The sequence below is a fragment of the Colias philodice genome, chromosome 5, assembly GCF_061535455.1.
Source record: "Colias philodice isolate Cphi_HAF_F1 chromosome 5, ilColPhil1 Martin Lab GWU primary, whole genome shotgun sequence".
NCBI lineage: Eukaryota > Metazoa > Arthropoda > Insecta > Lepidoptera > Pieridae > Colias > Colias philodice.
This window is the reverse complement of record NC_143090.1, coordinates 6,893,630-6,915,563: the sequence shown is the minus strand read 5'-3', so window position 1 is coordinate 6,915,563 and position 21,934 is coordinate 6,893,630. Positions and strand designations below refer to the sequence as shown.

At 33.1% G+C, this 21,934-nt stretch overlaps 1 protein-coding gene across 5 annotated transcripts in view; it reads right to left on the bottom strand.

Annotated features, from left to right (window-relative positions):
* Positions 1 to 19,468, bottom strand: part of how (protein held out wings) — a 69,011-nt gene extending 49,543 nt beyond the window's left edge. For 3 of the 5 annotated variants that reach the window (XM_089695680.1, XM_089695678.1, XM_089695681.1), the window contains exon 1: positions 19,147 to 19,467. In XM_089695680.1, the coding sequence (XP_089551806.1) occupies positions 19,147 to 19,273 (127 nt within the window). In that variant the 5' untranslated portion in view covers positions 19,274 to 19,467. Of the gene's footprint in view, positions 1 to 19,146 lie in introns of all 5 variants that reach the window. The other 2 variants (XM_089695683.1, XM_089695682.1) reach the window with 2 other exon arrangements.
* Between the last annotated feature and the right edge of the window lie 2,466 nt (positions 19,469 to 21,934).

The window sequence follows — 21,934 nt, the reverse complement described above, 5'->3', positions numbered from 1 at the left end:
AGACAAAATGCTTTCTTTACCTCCAAACATGTGGACAAAATCGCGGGGGGTCGCTTGTAGAGTGTATGTTGTCGAAAAACCAACACGTTTCACAGATCCTCATAAAATTTTGTTTTTATTGGGACAGATAATGGTCTTTACCCGAAACAATAAATATATTGCCATTTCGTCGTAAATTGTTTCTTGGAAGATATAAATAATACTATCATTGACCTATATATTTCTCGTTCACAAATTTTGCTATTAAAATGTCATTCATGCATTCTGATTAAGACCTATTAAATTCTCGAGCTATAAACACGGTAGAAGATGTTTAATGTTTATATAGTAATCCATAAAACAAGAAATACAGATATGATTATCACCGAGATCATTAAAATATAGGTATCTACATTATTATATAACATTATATGAAACACTAAGAATCTGTATTTTCAAACGTAAAGCATGCATTATTAATTTATTAGCATGAAAATTAACATATCGATGAGTTGAATTAATTTCTTCTCGTCCAACAAAATCTGTTCATTGAGTGTGTCCTGTGTATTGCAAATGGTCCCTTCAATAAATGCACTACATATTTAAAAGACATCTAAGACTAGCATAAGGAGATCCAAAATGCGTGGATCCAGGGTATTTTTAGCTGCGGGGTCGATGTGCTTGTCTCCCACGCCGATCTCGGTGTTGCTAGTGAAAATATGTGGAACCGAGTGTGAAGTTACCATTTTATTAAGTCGATTATTAATTTTAGAATTAGAACACTAAGATGACAGCGGACACGTGGGCTCTGGCTTTTACTTTTTAATTGGAAGTGTGTTATTAATTGTTTATTATTCTGATTTCTGTTGAGGTTCCTATTCAAAGATTGTCGATCTTGTAACTTGAAACAATAAAATATAGTCTAAAGTTTCTGCATTTATAATCCGAAACAGTTACGTTTTCTTTAAACATTGAACGTGTACAACATGAATAACACGTTTTGTCACACAATTTGTTACTTTATAAATCATCCTTTTGCATTAAGGCCACCGCTATCTCACACTGATCTAAACTAGAAAAACAATATCATGCGTCACTTTGGTGGCAGCGGAATACTAAAAAGTGAATGGATTGCACTAAAACGAGTTTAGAATTGTTGATAAAAATATTAGAGCAAATAATTAAGAGAGATAAACAATAACTTTGTTGATTTTATCTATAACTGAGTATTTATGAACCAATTCTTTTGAACGTTCTCTTATTACCTACTATTTTTGTTACATATTATGGATGTAAGTATTTTGTATAGAGCTATAGAGCTTGATTTAACAATATTATTTCGAATATTCTGCCATAACGTTAGATCATAAGAACGCAATTCCAATCAATGGGTACGGGAAATCCGCCTTGAAATAGGATCTTCTCTTGTCAGTACGAAATTTATATTTATAATCTTCATTAAACGGCGCAATAAACGAATCTGACGATAAAATTGCATTTCCTGTGGATAATTTATATACGCTTTAATTTAATTATCATGTTAATTAAAGCAACATACTTGTTGACATATCAAGGTTGACGAGATGTTAAAAATAAACGGGATAAAAGGTTAGGTTATTAGGTAAAAATCGAGTCGTTGATACAATTATGCAATATTAGATATTTATACGCATAATATAGTAAAGTCCAATTTTGCTATCGAATTTGGCATATAGATAATGTGTGTACACACCAGGCATACTTTTACACCATTTTACGTACATAGTTGTACACAGTTGGTTAATTGTATATATTTTATCCCTATATGTAAACTTAAAAATGGCCTTTTACAAATTTGTACAATGTTTCAATAAAAATTTATAAATGGAAGTCAGGTAAGTGGGCTTGTTAATAATATAACGACAGATCGTGCGCTACCTATTATGGAAATTGGTACGTAACAGCATTTTACTATCCTAGTGGCTAGTGTCGAATACTTTAAAATGTAGGTTATAAATATATTTTTAAGTTCATCGAGAAATTTCCTCCTAATGTAACATTAAGGTTTGAAGGAATAGGTATAAAAAACGTGAAATAACTATCTTTGTATAGTAAATGGAAAATTTATCTCTAAGTTTAAAGTCCAAAACACACGGGAATGTTAACAACTATAATTTATAACTTTTGTTTTCGTGTCGACGAATTTCATCGTAAAGCGAAAGACTAAAATCTGTGTTAAAAATAACATTTGTCAACACGAATGAAAAATTGGAGACGTAGGCGAGATAGGTACCTACGCCTTTAGAACTAGGTACGATCATTCATGTTAAAAAAAAATTTGTTATTGAATTTTTAGCTAAATTTAAGTCCGTTGTACTCTTGCAGGGACAGGTGTCTAAAAGTCACTCACCACTCAGTTAATAAAAAAATAAAAGATTCCTAAAAGATTTTGTTTTGCATTAGCAAAAAGTTAATCGATCACTATGAATTTTTCAATGTTGACTAATAATATAAAGCTTGTGTTGTCACACGTCCAAAAACTTGTAAGCGGATGTGATTTTCTGAAAAGAAAAAGTCGTCTAAGGTGTACTAAATCTCGTAAAGAAAGGACAGCGAAAATAAATCTAAGCTTACTAATTACTCTTTGGACGCAGTCCCAACAGATAAACACCTAAACATCGGCCAAAAATAAACAAAATGGCGTCGGGTTCATAATAAAACAATTTAATGGGCCAGCGCGTTTTCCGCGGTGACGAAATTCTGAGCCGACGCATTTGTGTTATGCAATCTGGATCAACATTTTGAGAAACACGTTGATAGTTGATACCGCAGTAATTGCTTGTAATCAGACTTTTGTCATTAGCCGCAATTATATATTAATTACGATTCCGTCACGGTTCATCGTCTTTTTTATGCAAAACGTATCACCATTATCATTAATATTATGACGTTACAACTACATATTACGTGGAGAATGGACTTTCTCGTCAAAAGTACCTAGATGATTTAAATCATGAGTAAAATTGTAGTACTAAAACAGCAAGATCATGTTAAAAATAGTGGCATAAAATATTTAAGATCGTAAAAATCAATATTTGTAAACTATAAAACGTGTGTTCTATTTTTATAGGAAAAACAAGACGCTATTTACATAGATAAATCGTTATCTGATTTTACGGTTTTGTACTTTTAAATCAAGTAAGGGCGCGTTCCCACCGGGTCGTGACGACAAATAATCGTGTAGTTTTAAGTGTCGTGGCTTATATGTTTAAATGGAGGTGTTCACATTTAGAACGACACAATTTACTGTCGTCTACGACAGTTTTTGCAGTGACGACACTTTGTCGTGACAGTGGGAACGGCTAGCACGACAGTCGTAAAACGATAAAAAAATCGTGGACGGCAACTCTATGTAGACGAACACGTGTTTTCCCTTCCCTCTCGCACCCGCGCGCTCCTCGCGTCTGTACTCGGTTTGCTTTTCCCAACCCAAGCGAACGCAGAGGCGACTAGATTTGTAGCTTGCTGATGATGCGAGCGATCTGAGCGATCCAATGGGAACAGCTAGATACGACAGTCGCTAAACGATAAAAAATGTTGACGACAAACAATCGTTATAATGGGAACAGGTAGAGACTACAGTCGTCGAACGATAAATTAGTCGTTACGACATAGTGGGAACGCGCCCTTACATAAAGAGTTTCCTACACTGCAGGTACCAAATAGAGGAAATGAAGATGAGAAACATGCAAAGTAGATTCATTGAGTCGTACCATTTAAGGTCGACTGAGGTACTTAGGTAGATCAGACATTTTTCTTACAAAACGGTAAGAACGTTGTAATGAATGAATCAACAAGGGATCAATGAGATAATGTTAAATTATAATATAGCAAAGATAAAAATAACGACGGATTTTTTTTCCATCAGGACCGAAGGTTAAGAATCGTAATATATAAATAATTTGGAAAATCCAAAAGTGCACGCCTCATAATTTTTTTTTAATAAATATTTAGGGTGCACTCACACACATCAGTCACCGTCAAGTCACCGATGACTGATCGGTGACGGTTCGTGTACGTATCCACAAACACCAGTCACCGTCATGTTGTCCGTCAGTCACGTCGCCGGTTTGACTGAATCATTGAACACATACATCAGGTTAGTCAGTGATTAGACGTGTGTCATGCTAGAGAACATGTAGCAATTGACGGTAGCACGACGCTGACTGAACTGAGACGTGACGGCACCGGGTGAGTGGGGATAAAAGTATGATACATGTATGGAAAGATTATTTGACGTGCCTGACCGGTGACGTCACTGATAGATTTCGTGCCGGCGACTGTCGTGTGGGAACAGAGTCATACTAGAACTATTGATACATATTTTTTTTTAATCCTGTCCGGTGACGTGCCGTGACGGTGACTGATGTGTGTGAGTGCACCCTTATTAATTATTATTTTTGTTTATTTAATAACAATTAAACCACATCGAATCAGACCCTGAAAAATGAAAGGGTTCTATTCCTGAGCATACTCAAGCGTAAGAGAAAAAAAAAGACTCGATTAGTAAAGTATTTCGGTCGCTATCGTGTTAACAAGAAAAAGGATCCGCACATACAGACACACGGACGTCCAAGACAGAACTTTTTTAAACTGTTTTTTAACTAGTTTAAATAACAAAAATGACATCAAAAATATCATGAACGTTAAAAATAGTGTTTTTTCTTAATATGTATGTGTATGTATTATCTTACAAGTGCAATGTATGATACATAAAGACATTTTAAGTTTGAAAAATCAGATGTTTTGCGCGAAGTGTCAGTAGTACCCACCTCAACGCTTCGCTTATGAGGCGTGCAATAGGATCACGATAGCGACAATACGATAGCGACTAGGCAGATGTCATCAGCAATGAGCGCGTCCATCCAAGTATTCGCATCCAAAATGAAAATCGTACAATCGAAACTCAAGATGAATCCGGTTGTGTTCCCAGAGCGAGCGACGTCTAAAAGGGGTGATGGCATGGCATTTGTTTACGCGCCGGCGACCGCATGGGCGCGGCGGAAGTTCGCCGGAATCCCGCGTCATTGGCGACCGCAGTTTATATAACATTCGTAACCGGAAGATTTTTGTCACGAGACACACGGATAATCAGATTTGTAACTCATTAAAAAGTGCTGGCTAATTAAACGTGTTGCGTAAAGCGAACGATGCGCTTTATTGTGAGGACTCACACTTTAATTTTGTAAAATTTTTGATGATCCAAAATGTTTGTTTTTGAAAAGCAAAATAACTATTTACCTAAGAAATAGCCAGGTGTGAGGTGGTATAATATAAGGGACACCTCCAATGAATTAATTTTAAAATGAGCTTGTTAAAATCAAAATTAATTAATACTAATAAGTGTATAACGAGGGCTTTCATTTGGCAGATTTTAAGCACTAGAATCATGTTATATTTGGATTTTGGATACTAATTTATCATCGCGATACAATGTGCTACTATTTACTGTTATAATTTATGAGCAATGATTGAAATGTTGGATTCTTGACAATATTTATTTCTATACGTAGACGATGCATATCAATGAAAATGTTTCAAGTTTTGATTGTCAAAATCGATTTGTTCATTGTGATCTATTCGATTCAATGAAAATAACTCGGCTCATTTAAAGGCCCTTTGTTAATGCACCGGATGGATATATTTTCTAATTTAATATTTTTTGGTTCATCAAGCACTAGGAGCCATTAGGCACACCCATCCTGTATATCTTGGTATTTTTTATTACACAATGGCCGCGCCTTACATTGTTGTCACATTTTAATGACCATAAATACCTCGTTACCACCACGATGTTAATGGGCTTGGACCTTACGTTTAGTAAGTACTTAAAATCGAAGAAAATAACCATTCAAAATTACTGTAAAGTGCAAACAAATCAGTTTTATAACATATTAACACTCCGACTATTCACAAACTTGTACAATAAGTACATAGGTACTTAATAATGTTAAAACTCTTAACAAAAAGTTTGACATATTATCTTCAAATTAAACAAAACCAGTCACAAAATATCTCTTATGTATATTACTGAACTTATAAAATGAGATTTATAACTAAAGGAATTTAAATTCCAACTAAACACTTGTGCATGCTGCTTTTGGTACAATGTGCCTGCCCAAAATTAATATATTTAAGGATCATTAAACGCCTATCAAGAAACAATAGCCGATTGACCAAATTGAATGCTAAGAACGTTTAATTGGAGTTCCATATTACGCAGATAAATATAGATTGTAATTTATCTCACAGACTATATATAATCTACATGGCCATTTCCATATTGTATTCAGTCATAACGCATAAGTAAGCCACACGCAATTACTATGGAATACTTTGACGTTTACGGAAATTAATTTCCATTGGAATATGGGCAGAAAAACAAAGATAGTGCCACATACCATGCAGATATCAGAAGGCAAATTCTCTAATGAAGAACAAAGGAAATGTATAATATGCATGTAATTTAATAACTCTATCAAATTTTATATTGATGACTATTTGCATGTAAGCTTGAATAGTTGTTTTCTATAATCAGTTAATTTTAACTGATACCTACGTATCAATTACCATCAGATCCTTTGCCTAATTAATTAAATCTTTATTTACTACAGGGCACAGGCGTAGATATATCTACGGCTCTAGTATACCTATGAATTTCTTAAAAAGAGGAACATTAATAGATCACAAACTAAAGATTGTATTGCGTTTAAATAACTCACGTGTTCAGGAAATACATTGATGAGTGAATATATTCTACAACGTACCTGAAAACAAAATAAATTTTTTAATTGTTTGTTTATTCTAAGACATACATATCTTGTATAAGGAACCTTAGATTATAAGAAGGAACAGTTAACATCGTTTTCATTTTAATTAAGACCTATTTACGGCGACTAATGAAAGGAAGAAAGCTATAAAGAATAGTAAACCTTAATTTCAAATGGTTACGTTCTACTTTTGCTTTACCACGATATCCATTTTCAGGGATATTAAAACGACGCCTGCACAGCTCGTTACGAAATTCGTCGGACGTTTGATATTTTTATACGACGAATGCATTCACACATTCAAAAATGAACATTAAATTTAGATGATGCTTTTTTTAATGTTAAAATTATACCTAATAGCTATGTGTAAATAGGGTGAGATAATAGGATTAAACGTTGTATAAAGAACTTTTGTCGCGAGTGATGGTACTTATAATATCCTAAATGTTGACTCAATCATACTAAGCCCCTAGTCAACAACAGAATCAAGTATTTCTAAACATATTCATAATGTTTTCTGGTAACAGGTAGGCGCATACTCGTAGTTCCGGCCTATCCCCTCGTTACGCTACAAATGTAATCAGGATTCACATACTTTTAGATCACTATCAAAGGGCGCCAATATAAAAAAAAACTATTCATCGTACTATGGTTCAAGGATACCATATTAATATACGAAAGTATATAAAACCGGTATAATTAAATCTTAATTGAGAAAGCGTAACTTGTAAATTTTACTTGGTTTCTGTAATTTGCGAGTTTTATATCTGGTACATTTTAAATTTTAATACGTGTAATCTAACGTAAAATAATCTCTAGACAAAAAATAAACTGAGGTTATATTGTTTTAAATTAAATTGCAAAATCGAAATCAGTTTGATTTTAAAATAACTCCTTATCGCGCGGATTATCGCAAGTACCTAACTGTACTATCGGCAGTAATAAACGTAGGGAAACTTTTATTAATAAAAGTCAATGAAGTAATTGCTAATTGTAATTGCAAAGCAGTTAGTTATAAACAGGGAGCGTATCGTTCACACATAATTCAATGGTACCCGTACCGTTAACAAATAAATGCAGGAGAGGTCGATATTATGCGGGTCCCAGTGATTGTGAGACTGTACTGTAGTTAATACTATAGTCTATGGTATAGAAAGTATCATGTTCTGTCTGTTTTTATAGGCAATACACTGAAGAAAGCTATTATTATGGATTAGTATTAGTGTTTGATGTTTACGGTTGAATAAGGAGGTAGGTAGATATTGTAGTTCGACCTATCGATCGAACTACAAAGAATGTTAAGATGAATATTTAACATAAATCATAAAGTAATTATTGAACTATTTTGTTTTTTATGAGAACATTATTAATAACGTTCAATGTTCTTGTTCATATTTAGCTCATAAATAGGACTTTTTAATATTTTACGATTATTGATAAATCGTTTAGTTTTTAAACTTTTAAACAAAATGCACCAACCAAATCATAAACATGACTATAAATTTTTAGAAAATTCATAAAATTTAAACATTTTAGTGTTTAAATTAGTTAACTGCTGGTGTAATGTCAACTCTTGCAAGTATTTAAATTATTTTAATGGCAACATTTAATATATAAACTACACGATGTATAAGAATGTGCAATATAAACGACCCAATTATACACTGGCAAGTGGCAAGGATCCAGTTGTAAATATCTATTTAGCTAGTTTTCTAGATTACCTACAGCATTAAAATTTGTACCTATAGTTACATTGCATTCAACAGAATAAACAGAATAATACCTGTGTATTTTAAATCAAGTTATCATTTAAATAAGACGAATAAAAATTAAAATATGGAAATACATAGGTAATATAATGAAATACAAACTAAAAATAATTTAAGTACCGTAAAATTCATATTTTTTCGTGTACATAAGCATGTAGAAATAATTAAATTAACACATGACGTAGCACCGTGGGCGCGCAAACGCACTTTTGCTGTTAAAGAGAGATACCGATATTATATGAAAAAGGCAAGAAAGAACGAGAGGGTTATAATTTATCAGCATTATAAAGCAAAGACACTCAGCCAACTTCTGTGTGGTGAGTCATTGTATAGCATTTTGGTCATGGTCCAGAATAGGACATTTATTATCGCGGGCGCATTAGAATACAAATTAGTGACAAGTGACAAGTGACAACCAAATATTTTGGAGTTAATCTGAATAATCATTGATTCGATTAATATTACTGATTTGTATTACCTATTAGAATAAAATAAGATTTATCCAATATTTTAATTTATATGGAATGTTATTATAATTTTTTATCATATAAATTGTGTTAGGTTGTCTAAAATTAATCTCGACAAACCAGTATTTTGAATATGAATTTTGATATTTTTGTTTATCATTCAAACGGTATTATGAAAACCATTCTCTATAAATTAAGAGTACCTACAATAAAATAAGCGAAAAGGACTTCATAAAATAACGAATCCAATATTAACAGGATTACAAAATCACTTTACAACGATGTCAGAGAATTCGTATACATTTCAAAGCAGCTACATAATAGGTTAAAAGTTATTAGCCAACGAAAGCATTCAAGCTTTACATAATGGCACGAATGAATGGTTAAACACAGTCCATCGTTATGCTAAACAAATGAAATAGGTCCTTAACCATTGGTTAAGTTACGGCTGGTCAATTACCAAACAAATAGAACATTCTCAAATCATTGATTCACCATACGTATTGCAATAAAGCGTTGAACATATAGATTCAGTAACATCCTTAGATTTTAGACTGATCTAAAATAACATCGTATATACTCTTGTTGTTTAATTGAAGCCTCCACGTACAACATTACTTACCCACCTACTTATCTACAGCAAATGATAAAATAATCCAAAAGGCTACATGACATCACTGTTTACTTTGCCTGACCCCTAATCATAAAAACGAGTGTCAGTTCAGTTACACAACTATATGAATGAATCTGTAAACATTGGTTTACGAAATTGCCTAACGCGAAATGAATGGGACCCTGTACGGGTACCGGCGCCGGATCGACGCAGGCGCATCCCACGTGTTTCGCAATGGAAGCACTTTCAACATTTAACTGTTTGTGAAGCTCATTAGTAACATCCGACCTATCGATCAGGTGAATATCGAATTTAGAGAAACATTTGCGTTGAACGAATATTATACGTGGGTTACGTGCATTTTAATAATTTGGGTGATATAGAATTATTTTTCTTACTTAAATTGATATTTTATACTACCCAGCAATAACAGCTAGGTATACCTAACAGTATCTAGATACTATTTAGATAATTACTCTAAAAACGTAACTGATATTGTTTTTATAATTTAGTTAATTACCTGTCATAGGAAGATTATGGAATTGATAGTAAAATTACATTCAAATTACAATTTAATGACCATTAATTAAGTAATGTACTTATAAAATATCTGATACAAAAGCATTTAACAGTTCTCAATAACAACTTAACGATTCCATATAGTCATTGACTGGTGAAAAGATCGTACCACGCATCGAGATCATTTTGGATGTCGCCTACATTATACTCTGAGAAAGTTGAAAAACTAGACCGTTCAGTCGAATCGTGTTATTCATGACATCATATTTTGCAATCACACTGTTTTGGTTTTCACTCGGAACTCGGAAGCAATAAACGCAGAAAGTTTCTTATTGTTAACTCGTGGGTCTTATATTTTCTGCATTTTGTTTTTTATAAGAAATTTCTATTTAATTTGAAAGTGCGTGAGTGGTCGTAGGTAATGATTTAGACGTCGCTACAGATTAATATTATTATCATATTCCAATTTTCAAGTTACCACATGGTTTTATATGAGACATTTAACATACATTTGTCGATTTAACTGAAATATTTCTTAAAATGGTAGAGCATTGAAAATTCATAATAAAATACTATTTCCCAATTTACGTACTAATTCTTTTTGAATGAAATTCAGTATGGAACTCCAAATTCCTCAACTCTTATCAAAATTATATTTACAACGGGACAAAGATAACAAGCATAGCATAACATAATTAGGTGCCTACCTAAATGAAATAATAAATTTCTCATCTCTTCTAATTAATTATTCTTGTTCACGACACTTCACTTAATTTTTTAAAAATCTACCCGTCCGTCGTTAACTTTTAACAGTTAGTAAGTATATGTCTACATAATCTAAAATAAAAGCATTTAATTTTTATTCATTTCTGTAACTTAATATGGAGGCATAGTAAATTCAAATTTTGTTAATAGCTTACAGAACCTTTTCTTATTTAATGAATAGTACGTAAACATAACAGGTAGCGCACTGAATCGCTGGATGCTAAGCGTGAAGGCCAAATAGTCAGCACAATGGGCAAATAATGTAAATAAAGCAATTTCTATTATATTCCAGCAATGACATAGTTATACTGAGCAATAAATTTTATGCGCTATTTTATCAACTCTTAATTCTCGTAAAATGATAGGAAATTATGTTAGAAGCCCGCTCTAGTTTATCAATTCAAAATTGTAATGGGTTTACAATAAAACTACCGCAGAAATAGAATGAAAAATAATGTTATATAATATGTAACTAATTAGTTTACAATGGAGTTAAAACTGAAAACGCCGATAGGTTGGTTTTAAATATCAATATAACACCTATGCGGTTATCCGTATAGTACCTAGTTATGTTAATGTAACAAATAAGAGATCATAACAAATTATGTATAGGCTTGTATGGGACACGAGTGTCGTGTCAATCACTTAATTAGTCAGAAATTACGCAAGCTCGCCTACAAGATACCATAACCACCTTTAAATAATAAATACATTGTACATATTTTTTATTATAAATTATAATCTCGTCGTGGGCTTGCAACAAAGGCAAGGGACTAGTCACAAGATACGGCGCATTAAAACACAGCTTTCTACATATTCATAAGTCTTATTGCCTCGTAATGATTGTATCAAAAGATTAGCATTGATTTATAAGGTTAAATGACACACAAAATGAAATGTCATCTGCAAAATTGTCCCTTTTAATTGTTATAAATGCTTTAGTTTTTTACAGTTATCAAAACAGTAAGTATTTGCCGACAAAAAATTGAACTTGCATTTATGGAAAACTATAAGAGATATATTGCTCTCATAAAAAGTGATTCATAACCCGAAACCCCGTTCCCGTGTGAATATTTCCATACATAAACTGTATAATATAATATGTATGAGGCAAAACAAATGTAAAATCTAAGTTACGGTTAGTAAAATTTTATACGTGTAACCTAAGCCCATGTCACATGAAGGTTGCAGACGTAAATCTATCTGTCAAGAGTCAGTGATATCAATGAAGTGCGTTGGCGTCTGAATAAAATAAAAACCTTTTTGGTCCAAACGCAAAGATTTATTCACCTATTGTGCTATGTGGGTCAACAGTTTTACATCGTCTGTTTACATTTGAAATAGCAACGCCCAATTCCAGTGTGATCTTAGAATTAATTTTCTTTGCTTTCGAGATGAATAAAAAATAAATACAATTTTTAGTGCTGCATGCATTTTTAAACGTGATGAAATAAGCTCGATTTTTTAATCGCTTTAGGTCGGCTCGAAACGGAGTATGTCAATAGGTAATGGCGTACGTTGGAACATCCAAATTTTATAGAAAAAAAACTTGAATATGTCAGAAGAAGACCTCATTGTTTTGTATAATTAATTTTTAGACCAAGGCGGATATAGAATATTTAGTTACAACTACATTTTGTAGCAATAGATACCTATAAAATGTGGTAACAATACAAGAGCACCTTGATAGTACACATTTTCTGTACTTAAACCGCTAATTTATTATAATTTTGACCTTTATTCATTTTATGAAAATTAAAATAAAATCGATTATCTACGCAGCGAGACAAATGTTAACTGCAAGATAAGTGCATGTAACATTTCCTTGTACACACAGTTTCAGCAACAAAAAATACAATAGAGGTCGCCTTTCTTTAATATGTTGCTAACCTCGCAACGTCCGTTAAACGCACCCAAGATGACTTGTAAGGAAGATAAACACGACATCCGCTGGTTTCCATCCGCCAAAGGAGCGAAATGTAGGACTTGACATAGTAAAATAAAAAAAAATGTGTAGGTTCAGACATCCTAAACTTTTTACCCAACAGATGTTTACTGGTAATGTTAAAGGATCATATAAATAATTCATATGTCTAAGGGCCGATTTTTCAATCCTTGGATAAAACTTATTCGTCGAATAATGTATAAAACTATCATTTTAAAAACGTATTCTAATTGCCCGTATTTGACAGTTTACGTGACATTTTAATATTATCGTGTAATACTTTATTGGACGGATTAGGGTGCACTCACACACATCAGTCACCGTCACGGCACGTCACCGGACAGGATTAAAAAAAAATATGTATCAATAGTTCTAGTATGACTCTGTTCCCACACGACAGTCGCCGGCACGAAATCTATCAGTGACGTCACCGGTCAGGCACGTCAAATAATCTTTCCATACATGTATCATACTTTTATCCCCACTCACCCGGTGCCGTCACGTCTCAGTTCAGTCAGCGTCGTGCTACCGTCAATAATTGCTACATGTTCTCTAGCGTGACACACGTCTAATCACTGACTAACCTGATGTATGTGTTCAATGATTCAGTCAAACCGGCGACGTGACTGACGGACAACATGACGGTGACTGGTGTTTGTGGATACGTACACAAACCGTCACCGATCAGTCATCGGTGACTTGACGGTGACTGATGTGTGTGAGTGCACCCTAAGTTTTATCCAAGCATTGAAAAATCGGCCCTAAAGCAAATGATGGATGTCTTAAAAACAAAACATCCGATTCAGATAAAATCAGCAAATCATTGACATAGGTACTAATTATTGCAGTTCGAAAAAATAACTTCCAATCAAGCCCAAGAATTCTAAGAACATTTATAAGTTATTTGAAGTAATGAGAGCCAGTTCTGTAATTACAAGGGAGGGCATCAAATCACATATCCGTAGGCTCAAGCTTCTAAATCCCACGCTTTAGGTCAAGCTTTCCATGTTAACAATGGGTGATTTCTAAGAATAATTAAGTATTCAACAATGCAAATAGAGTTGTTTGTAAGACTCGCAACAATTAACTACTAGATTTATATTATTACTGTATATATTAAACCTGTTATTGTAACTTAGATCTTTCCTTAGCAAACAACTAGATTTATATGTGATACTCTCAAATGTCAACGCATTGAATTGTCAGGGTTGAAAATAGTAGGTAGATATGAAATCCTGACCGAGATTGAAATCTTAAATAAGTTGATAGAAATACTTCTAAATATCTATGATTAAATTTTGTATAATATAAGATACAAAGAAACAGTAATGCACCAAAATGAGATAAATGTATTCTCAGAATAGCAATTTAGTATCTTCCCAAAACAATACAGATAAATGGTTACAACATGAGGCGAAAGTAAAAACGATAAATCATAACATTTGCGTAGGTGACCGAAAATTACGGCATTGAAATGCGTAAACGCATGGTAGGTCTAAGCAAGCGTAGGCTCACACCCACAGGACAGGTTCCCTGACGCTCTGAAGCGGTCGATTTTCATTTCAAAGCACTGCCCACGCGTCCCTTCCGAACGCATTCTTCGTTCAAGTACGACTAGCAATTATTGTCAACTTTCATTTCGTTTAGTTTACAGAGGCTTGTCATATAACCAAACTTGATTATGAAGGGTGAAATAGCATAGCTATTATGGTCCTTTTGTCATCACAATTTCTGTCACCTTCTAAAAAAGTTAAGTGTTTGCCACAAAAATCGTAACAATAAAATGCAATATGAATAAAAACGAAACTTATGCTTCTTGATTACAGAAATCAAATAGGGTTGATGGAAAGAAATAAAATATTGCAATTATGGTGCAGATTGTAATTTGTACCCAAATTGATTTTGATTTTGCATCAAAAATACAATCATAATAATTTTCCAAAGAGAACATGGGAGAGGTGGCAAACTAGTCTACTTTCGCAACCTATTTAATAATATCATTAATTCATAGATATTATACCTGCATCCGTAGAAAACCGATCTCTCATTAAATGAACGCGCACGTCGCGTAAGATTAACCATAGATATACTTGCACTGTCGTGGGAACGGATAAAGAATAGGTGTTGCATGAACCAGTTTTCTACAAGATGTAGCCTTATCGAGGTCGAGGATTATGAATTACTTGTCAATGATTTAAGATCAGTGACGGAAGACCGGTAGTGGATACCTACTCGAAAAAAATGTCTTACTTTTCCCCACCAGCCGACAAAACAAACCAGACTTATTGTAAAATTCTGAACCCAAAAACCTAAAGACTTCTTTCTTCTACTTCTACTTTCGATCCATCAATCTTTCCTAACAAGGAATAAATAAATTATCTTTGTTTAAATGCGATAAAAAAATGTCAACAGTTGATTATTTTAATTTATATTAATTAGTCAGCCCACATGATACGCTTGAAAACAACTCAGGCAACCTTGGCTTCCACACCTCCATGCTGCCCACGACTACCCTCATTTGGTCATCGCTGTGGGCGCTAACACCTAAACAACTAAACAACCTTATAACAAACCAGCAGAGTCGCTTTTGCTCGAGGGTTGCGGAACCATCAATATAAAAGGTAGGTTGCGCCTACACATCAATATGCAATAATTGCGATAATATTATTCCGATCCCAGTTTGTCGAGCTTGATTTGATTTTAAACAAGGTAAGCAAGGTTATAGCATATACTTACTATGAATTAACTTTCCTAATAAGTGATAAAACTTAACAGTCGGTGATTTATATGTAACCATTAAGAGTATATAATTTATAGTTTATTTAAAACCTATGTTTTTCAGTAAGGAACACGCTGGAAGGCTATTAAACTCACTTTTATCTCTTATCAGGGCTTAATCTGCGAGTCAAGTGCGTGTAACGTTAGATAAGCTATCACTAAATCTGGTATGTTATTAGCCACTCTATTGTTCATATCAAGTGTTTTACACAAAAATGATAGTTCATTGATATATTATTATTATCTAAATTGGTCAATCTGTGTCATATTTTATCAATATAGATTGTAAATATGCATTTGTTTTGATTGATCAATTTTCTATTTATTTACATTGCCGGCAGATTGTTATTTTGTTACGGCAGTGATTGTTTTCGAAACAAACTATGATTAATACATAGAATGTAAACAGTTTGCATAGATATGTTAAACATGATTCTCTTTGTACTCTCTTCTAAACAATACTGCTCGACGCTCGTACATACAATTTAAGTCCGAAGGTAGGAATCCGTTCAAACGGAACGGTATTCAATCTCAAAGTAACGATAAACAAATTCTTGACAAAATTCAATTAACAAAAATCTAAACATGATTACATACCTTCATCATAGGAAAATGTATTGCAACAATAAGTAACTGTAAAAATGTTTTCCAAGAAAAAGCTACACAAACAACAAGGTTTAGTATGGTCGATGCGTAAAGGAATCGTTTAACAGTTATTACACAATCAATGTTTATTTCGAGCAAATGAATGGATCTGATCCCTTCGACACCGCAACCGGAACAGACAAATATATATTTGGCGTAGATTCAAAACATTTGGACCACATTCGATTTGGGGCGGCTTAAAAGTTTCTGTAATTGATAAAACATATTCATAATCCTGGACAAGCACAGCAATCATGTTCTAGTTTTTATACACGATAAAAATAGATGTTTCCCAGTGTCTTGTTTCAGCGTAACTCGATATGCGACGCCAATTTACTGTCAACCTGCCATCGATATTTTCGTCAAGTCTTTAAATCTCCCGCTAGACCAATAATGTGTTAAATAAAACATTCTATTAAGGTGGAAAATTCATGGTCATTCTAGTAGCTAATTCAAGAAAATCTAAAATAGATATTGTTAAGCTAGTTGTTTTGTCAATTTGTGATGTTTCCCTTGTCAACGGTAGATCTTGAAATAAAAAAAATGTGTTATTTTCATGGTTCCTGAAACGTCTACACACTCGCCCTACATTTAAGAACTTGCACTGTGCATACGTAATAACGATTAAGTCTCGTTCAGTATGCACTAGGTACATGTTTCTCAATATACTTATGACTCAATCCCCTATCCGAGTTCGGACTTATCAAAATTAAATTAAATAACAGACCCATTCGTTGGCTCGAGAGCTCTTGCTTTTTAAGGCAAATGTTAAATCAACGAGTTCTAGTGTGATGCAAGTTTAATATTAACGAATGACATGTGTTTTCACATCCACGCAAATTTCAGGTAATAACAATAAAAAAGGAACATTATCATCATGTCCAACATGTGAACTAATCTCAAAATTTTGTATTCTTATCCAAAATTTCCATATGTATCAGACATTTGGAAAATTTTCGTTTATAGCTAAATGTAAATGAACATATTATTTTTAAGCTAAAGAGAAATGCCGAAACAAATCATATTAGCTTCGTGCTACTAACATGTTTTAAAGTGGTTTATTCAAATACAACTAAATACTCCTGTGAAGCAAACATTTGTGGCATATGTACGAATGACGTCATTGATCTAAAGCAGTTAAAAAGTATTCATAGTACACATTAAGCCATTACAAATGTTTTCTTAATAACTAGGTAGATAGTACGCATTAGTATCGGGTTCTTGAAGTTTAAATATGATTTGTAGGTATTCGATTTTGAGCCTTAATGCCTTGTTTTAGGTGTCAAAAAGTATTTTGAAAGTAAACAAATTAAAAATTCTCATTCCATACTGCCAAAGCAGTGTGAATCGTTACGGTATTATGACAAGTTGTATGGAGGTGTCAGCCGGGCCTTGGGCGAGACGTGACTTGAGTTTATAATTGTAGGACTACCTAGATCCTTTGCGACCTCCTTATTTTGTCTAAGTATATCGTAGAAAGCTTCTATTACTCTTATCTTATAGATAGTAAGGTTAATAGAAGGTTAAAATCAATGCAGAACGCTGATATCGCACCTAAAAATTAATTGGAATAAAATATAAAGATAAACAATGTGATAACTTCGCGTTAGGCTTGCAGTACACTGGGGTCAATTTTTTTTTCTAGCTCAGAATAAATTCCCCTGAAATTTACTTCACAAATAAACGGAACATCGAGTCGCATTATTGTTAAATAGGAACGTATGACTAAGCAAACAGAATGTTATACTATTATTTTTTACGGGGCAATAATATTATGTAAATTGAAGAAGAACCAACACATTTTCTATAACTTGTTACAGTGCACATTTATTCTCATCAGCCGATTTCTCATTCACAGTAACTTTTTGTGTACTGATCATCATCAAGATTTCATATGTGGCTAACTACCTACTCCATAACATAATGCTTTGGTTAGGGTAAATAGTTTAATTAAATATTTAGTCAGGTGTGTCGCAAATATTTACCAAACAAGTTTGCTACTTATTAAAATTGAAGCCATTTTTCATTCAACGTGTAGACCGTATCTAAATTAAAACAAATTAATGCAAGAAGATATCACTATATTCCTAATATCATGTGATGTAGAAAAAAACTTTCTTATCAAATATGCTCACAAATTTATTACATATAACAAAATTACAATCACGATAACATTGCCATACAAACTTGCTTATTATTACGGTATTAAAATGAACAGTAATCTTTAACAAACATTCCTAAATCCCTTGTCTATATTCCAAGCAGTGGTTCAAGATATGGACTCTAGGAACATTCTACGCTCGGACCAAATTCAAGCAGTAATAAATCGAATATCGAGGTGATAGCGGTCAAAACCCTGCGCTTGCGTTGTTGCGTACAAATCTCGTATGGCTGAAAACGGCGCCTACGGTACCTACGCGATGTGGCGACATACCATTAACTCACGCGGAATGTACCACGGCCCTACGAACAGGTTATCCCCGCAGGACATACGATCCTTCGCTTTACGCGCCCTCATTTTAAGACATTCACTACTAATTAGAATCATTTGAAGAATGGCAAGTACTTCAATTAACGCTACTCACAAAACTAGTTTATCGGATCTCTTTCGACATTCACGATTGTTGGACTTGAACAGAGACGTTCTGCTTTACTTCACTTTTCGAAACGAAGGATCGCATTACAAACTTCACTGGACCATAACTCGACGGGCGAAGACAAAAATAAACTTAATATCGTATGCGTTTGTCGGCGCATTCAATTTATGATTGACCGGGTGACAAAATCACCACTGGATTTACAGAGAACTGCGAGGTCATTAATATGGCGTTTCACTTATCTTTTCCTGTTGACTTACCTTCATCCAAAAGTCGTTCCATGTGCATGAAAACATTCGGGAACGCAGCCAGTTGCTTCCTGTCTTTGAGCAACTGAGCTAAGTAGTCCGCTATACTTTGCGTCGAAGGATTGTTATTATCACACATTTTGAATACTATTCAAAAAACTAAAGACACGTTGAATGTTTCTATTATCACGGTCGATACGTTATTGTACTTTAGTAGTTAATTATGTGTTATTTTGTGAAATACTATGTTAGAAAAGTTAACTTCACTACCACACACATCGAAGTTTCGGTCACCACTAAATGACCGATGACGATTGACGAAGTTAACCGAAGTGAAGTTGTGGGTGAATATAGCTGCGCCTGCGCTCTTGTCGAATAGATTTTTTGTGAGCGCGTGCGACTTCTATCTTCAGTGTAGGCGTAAAAATAACATATAGTGGTCTCGCTTGCTCTAACGGGGTTGGAGCGGCCGCCTCTTTCTTGCACGCAGTGACGACCGGCAAGAGCGCCATCTAGTTAACCTAGTTACAACTAACACAACTGGTCATTAAATTGATGACGAATTAAATCTGTGGACTGTGAGTTGTGACATTATGACTTCAGAGATCTAAATTGTACCTAATTGTTATCTAAAATTTGATAAAGTTGTTTCGATGTGAAAACTACGTCCTATGCAAATCCCGTACAGGGACATTGCAAAAATTATGCATTATTCCTTAGAATAAGAATTATTACACACAGATGTATCTTTTACGTAATATGTATATAATTTTAATTGTATTATAAGGACACAATTATGTAAGAATATGGCAATAATCACTGTGACATTGGGAATATCATAATACATATTATAGAAATAATATATAAGTATGGTAAGTATCTACTTATATCGTAAAATTATACTTAGTGGTCATATTTCGGTAGTTAGTTATTTTCATATTATATAATTCTTCAATAATTATCATTATAATTAAAAAATAATAATTATTCTAAAGCATTGATAGAAAATGAGGTGTCCGCAAAAGTACAAAAAAACACAATTGATCGTAACTAGATGTTTAATTAGTTTGATTAAAAATCACTTCATTAGTTATCACAATGTTTTTATCTTATTTATTGTAATTTATTTCAGTATTCTTTTTATATGTGGGTAGTGGGTACCTACTTATTAATATTGTCCGCAAATAATTATAGTGCAATGACACGTTTTATTCGCCCCAAGAAACTAAAATAATAATAAGTCTTATTTTTACAAGACTTAAGTCAAGGTGTTTTGAGTGTTCCTATGGGTATTAAAGAAGGTAAGTACTCTTAAATTAAGTTAAAAGTATTGTCTTTTGCCTATGAAGGGTTGAAGTGGTACCTATACCAAAATAAAAGAACTTTTTACTGCTTCATCATAGTAGACATTCAAAGACATTATGTTTTCAAATATAATCCTTCTTTTCTATGATAATATTTTTATTTTTGTGTTTATCGATACTTACCAAGCGGATAACAATAATTAGCACACAACTGATTAACCTTGCCTTGGATCTAAGGTCTACCAAACTAGGGAATTTTGTTACACCTTATAAGATTGTAAATGTACTTAAGTGATAAACAAAAATTATAAAAATTTATCTGAGCTTTTCTTTGGGGGACAACTTATTATTTCATTAGCAAGATTATCTGATAGGTAAAAATAATTCATAGCAAGCAACTTTACTCAAAGAATAAAACCTCACCAAGGCCCAGGATTTATTACTACTACCAATATAGGATATCTTTTACAAAAATACCACCAGCTCCAAATTTAGATAGCAGTTTCATTAAATTACTTAAATAACCATTTCAGATATAGACCGTGGAAACTTTTAATCCGTCTAATTCAATAGATCCAAGAACATCGGATAGGGGTCAATTATCCATTTATCCTTTTAACGAAATTGATAAAACGTAACTTGGGTGATTTTAATTGATCCAGTCTACTGCCCTGTTAAAAAAGCATTACATCAATTTCTGAAACATTTGATAATTAAGGAAGGAAGAAGAAGATTGAAAATGATGTAGCCCTATTATTTGCTTACTGAAGGAAATGAACAAGACAAAGCTTACTTAATATTGCTTTGAAGTCGTTTTTCAAATACAAAGCGAAATATTAGTGACTTCGAGTCACAATCCAAAAACTGGGAAATAAGCAAAACCCGCTACATTTGCCCTGACTTATTCTTTTTTCAATTATTGTATTCCTTTACGAATAAGCGAATTTTTAGATAACACTTTATATTCTTCTTAATTATGTATTTTGACGAACAAAATTTTAATAGATATATGAAATACATATTTAATTATTTCAGGCATGAACTAGATCACTATACATTACTTTATAGATGTGAGTTATGGGCTGATTGACAGTGGCTAATTTTTTAGTTTGAACACCATAACACGTAATTAGTTACATATATATATTTCAATTGGCATATTTGCATCACTATCAGTAGGTTAATATTACAATAAATCTGCAGTTAGTCCTTGAATAGAAAACAGTAACAACTTAATTAATTTTTGACTATAAATATTAATATTTCTGTTTATATCTACTTAACCATTAAAGATGTAAACACATTTTAAGAAATAATCTTCAAGGTAATACTGAGTAGTAATCACTTCAATCAATTGGGCGTATCTAATTCTTTAAAATGTCGCCGTAAATTGAAAATCAATCAAATTAATAAAGTGTTGTTAATAACGTAAGAAAATATAATCACTCAGGAAAGCGTTTACATTAAGAAGAGCCATGAAAAATTTTGAAAGTTAT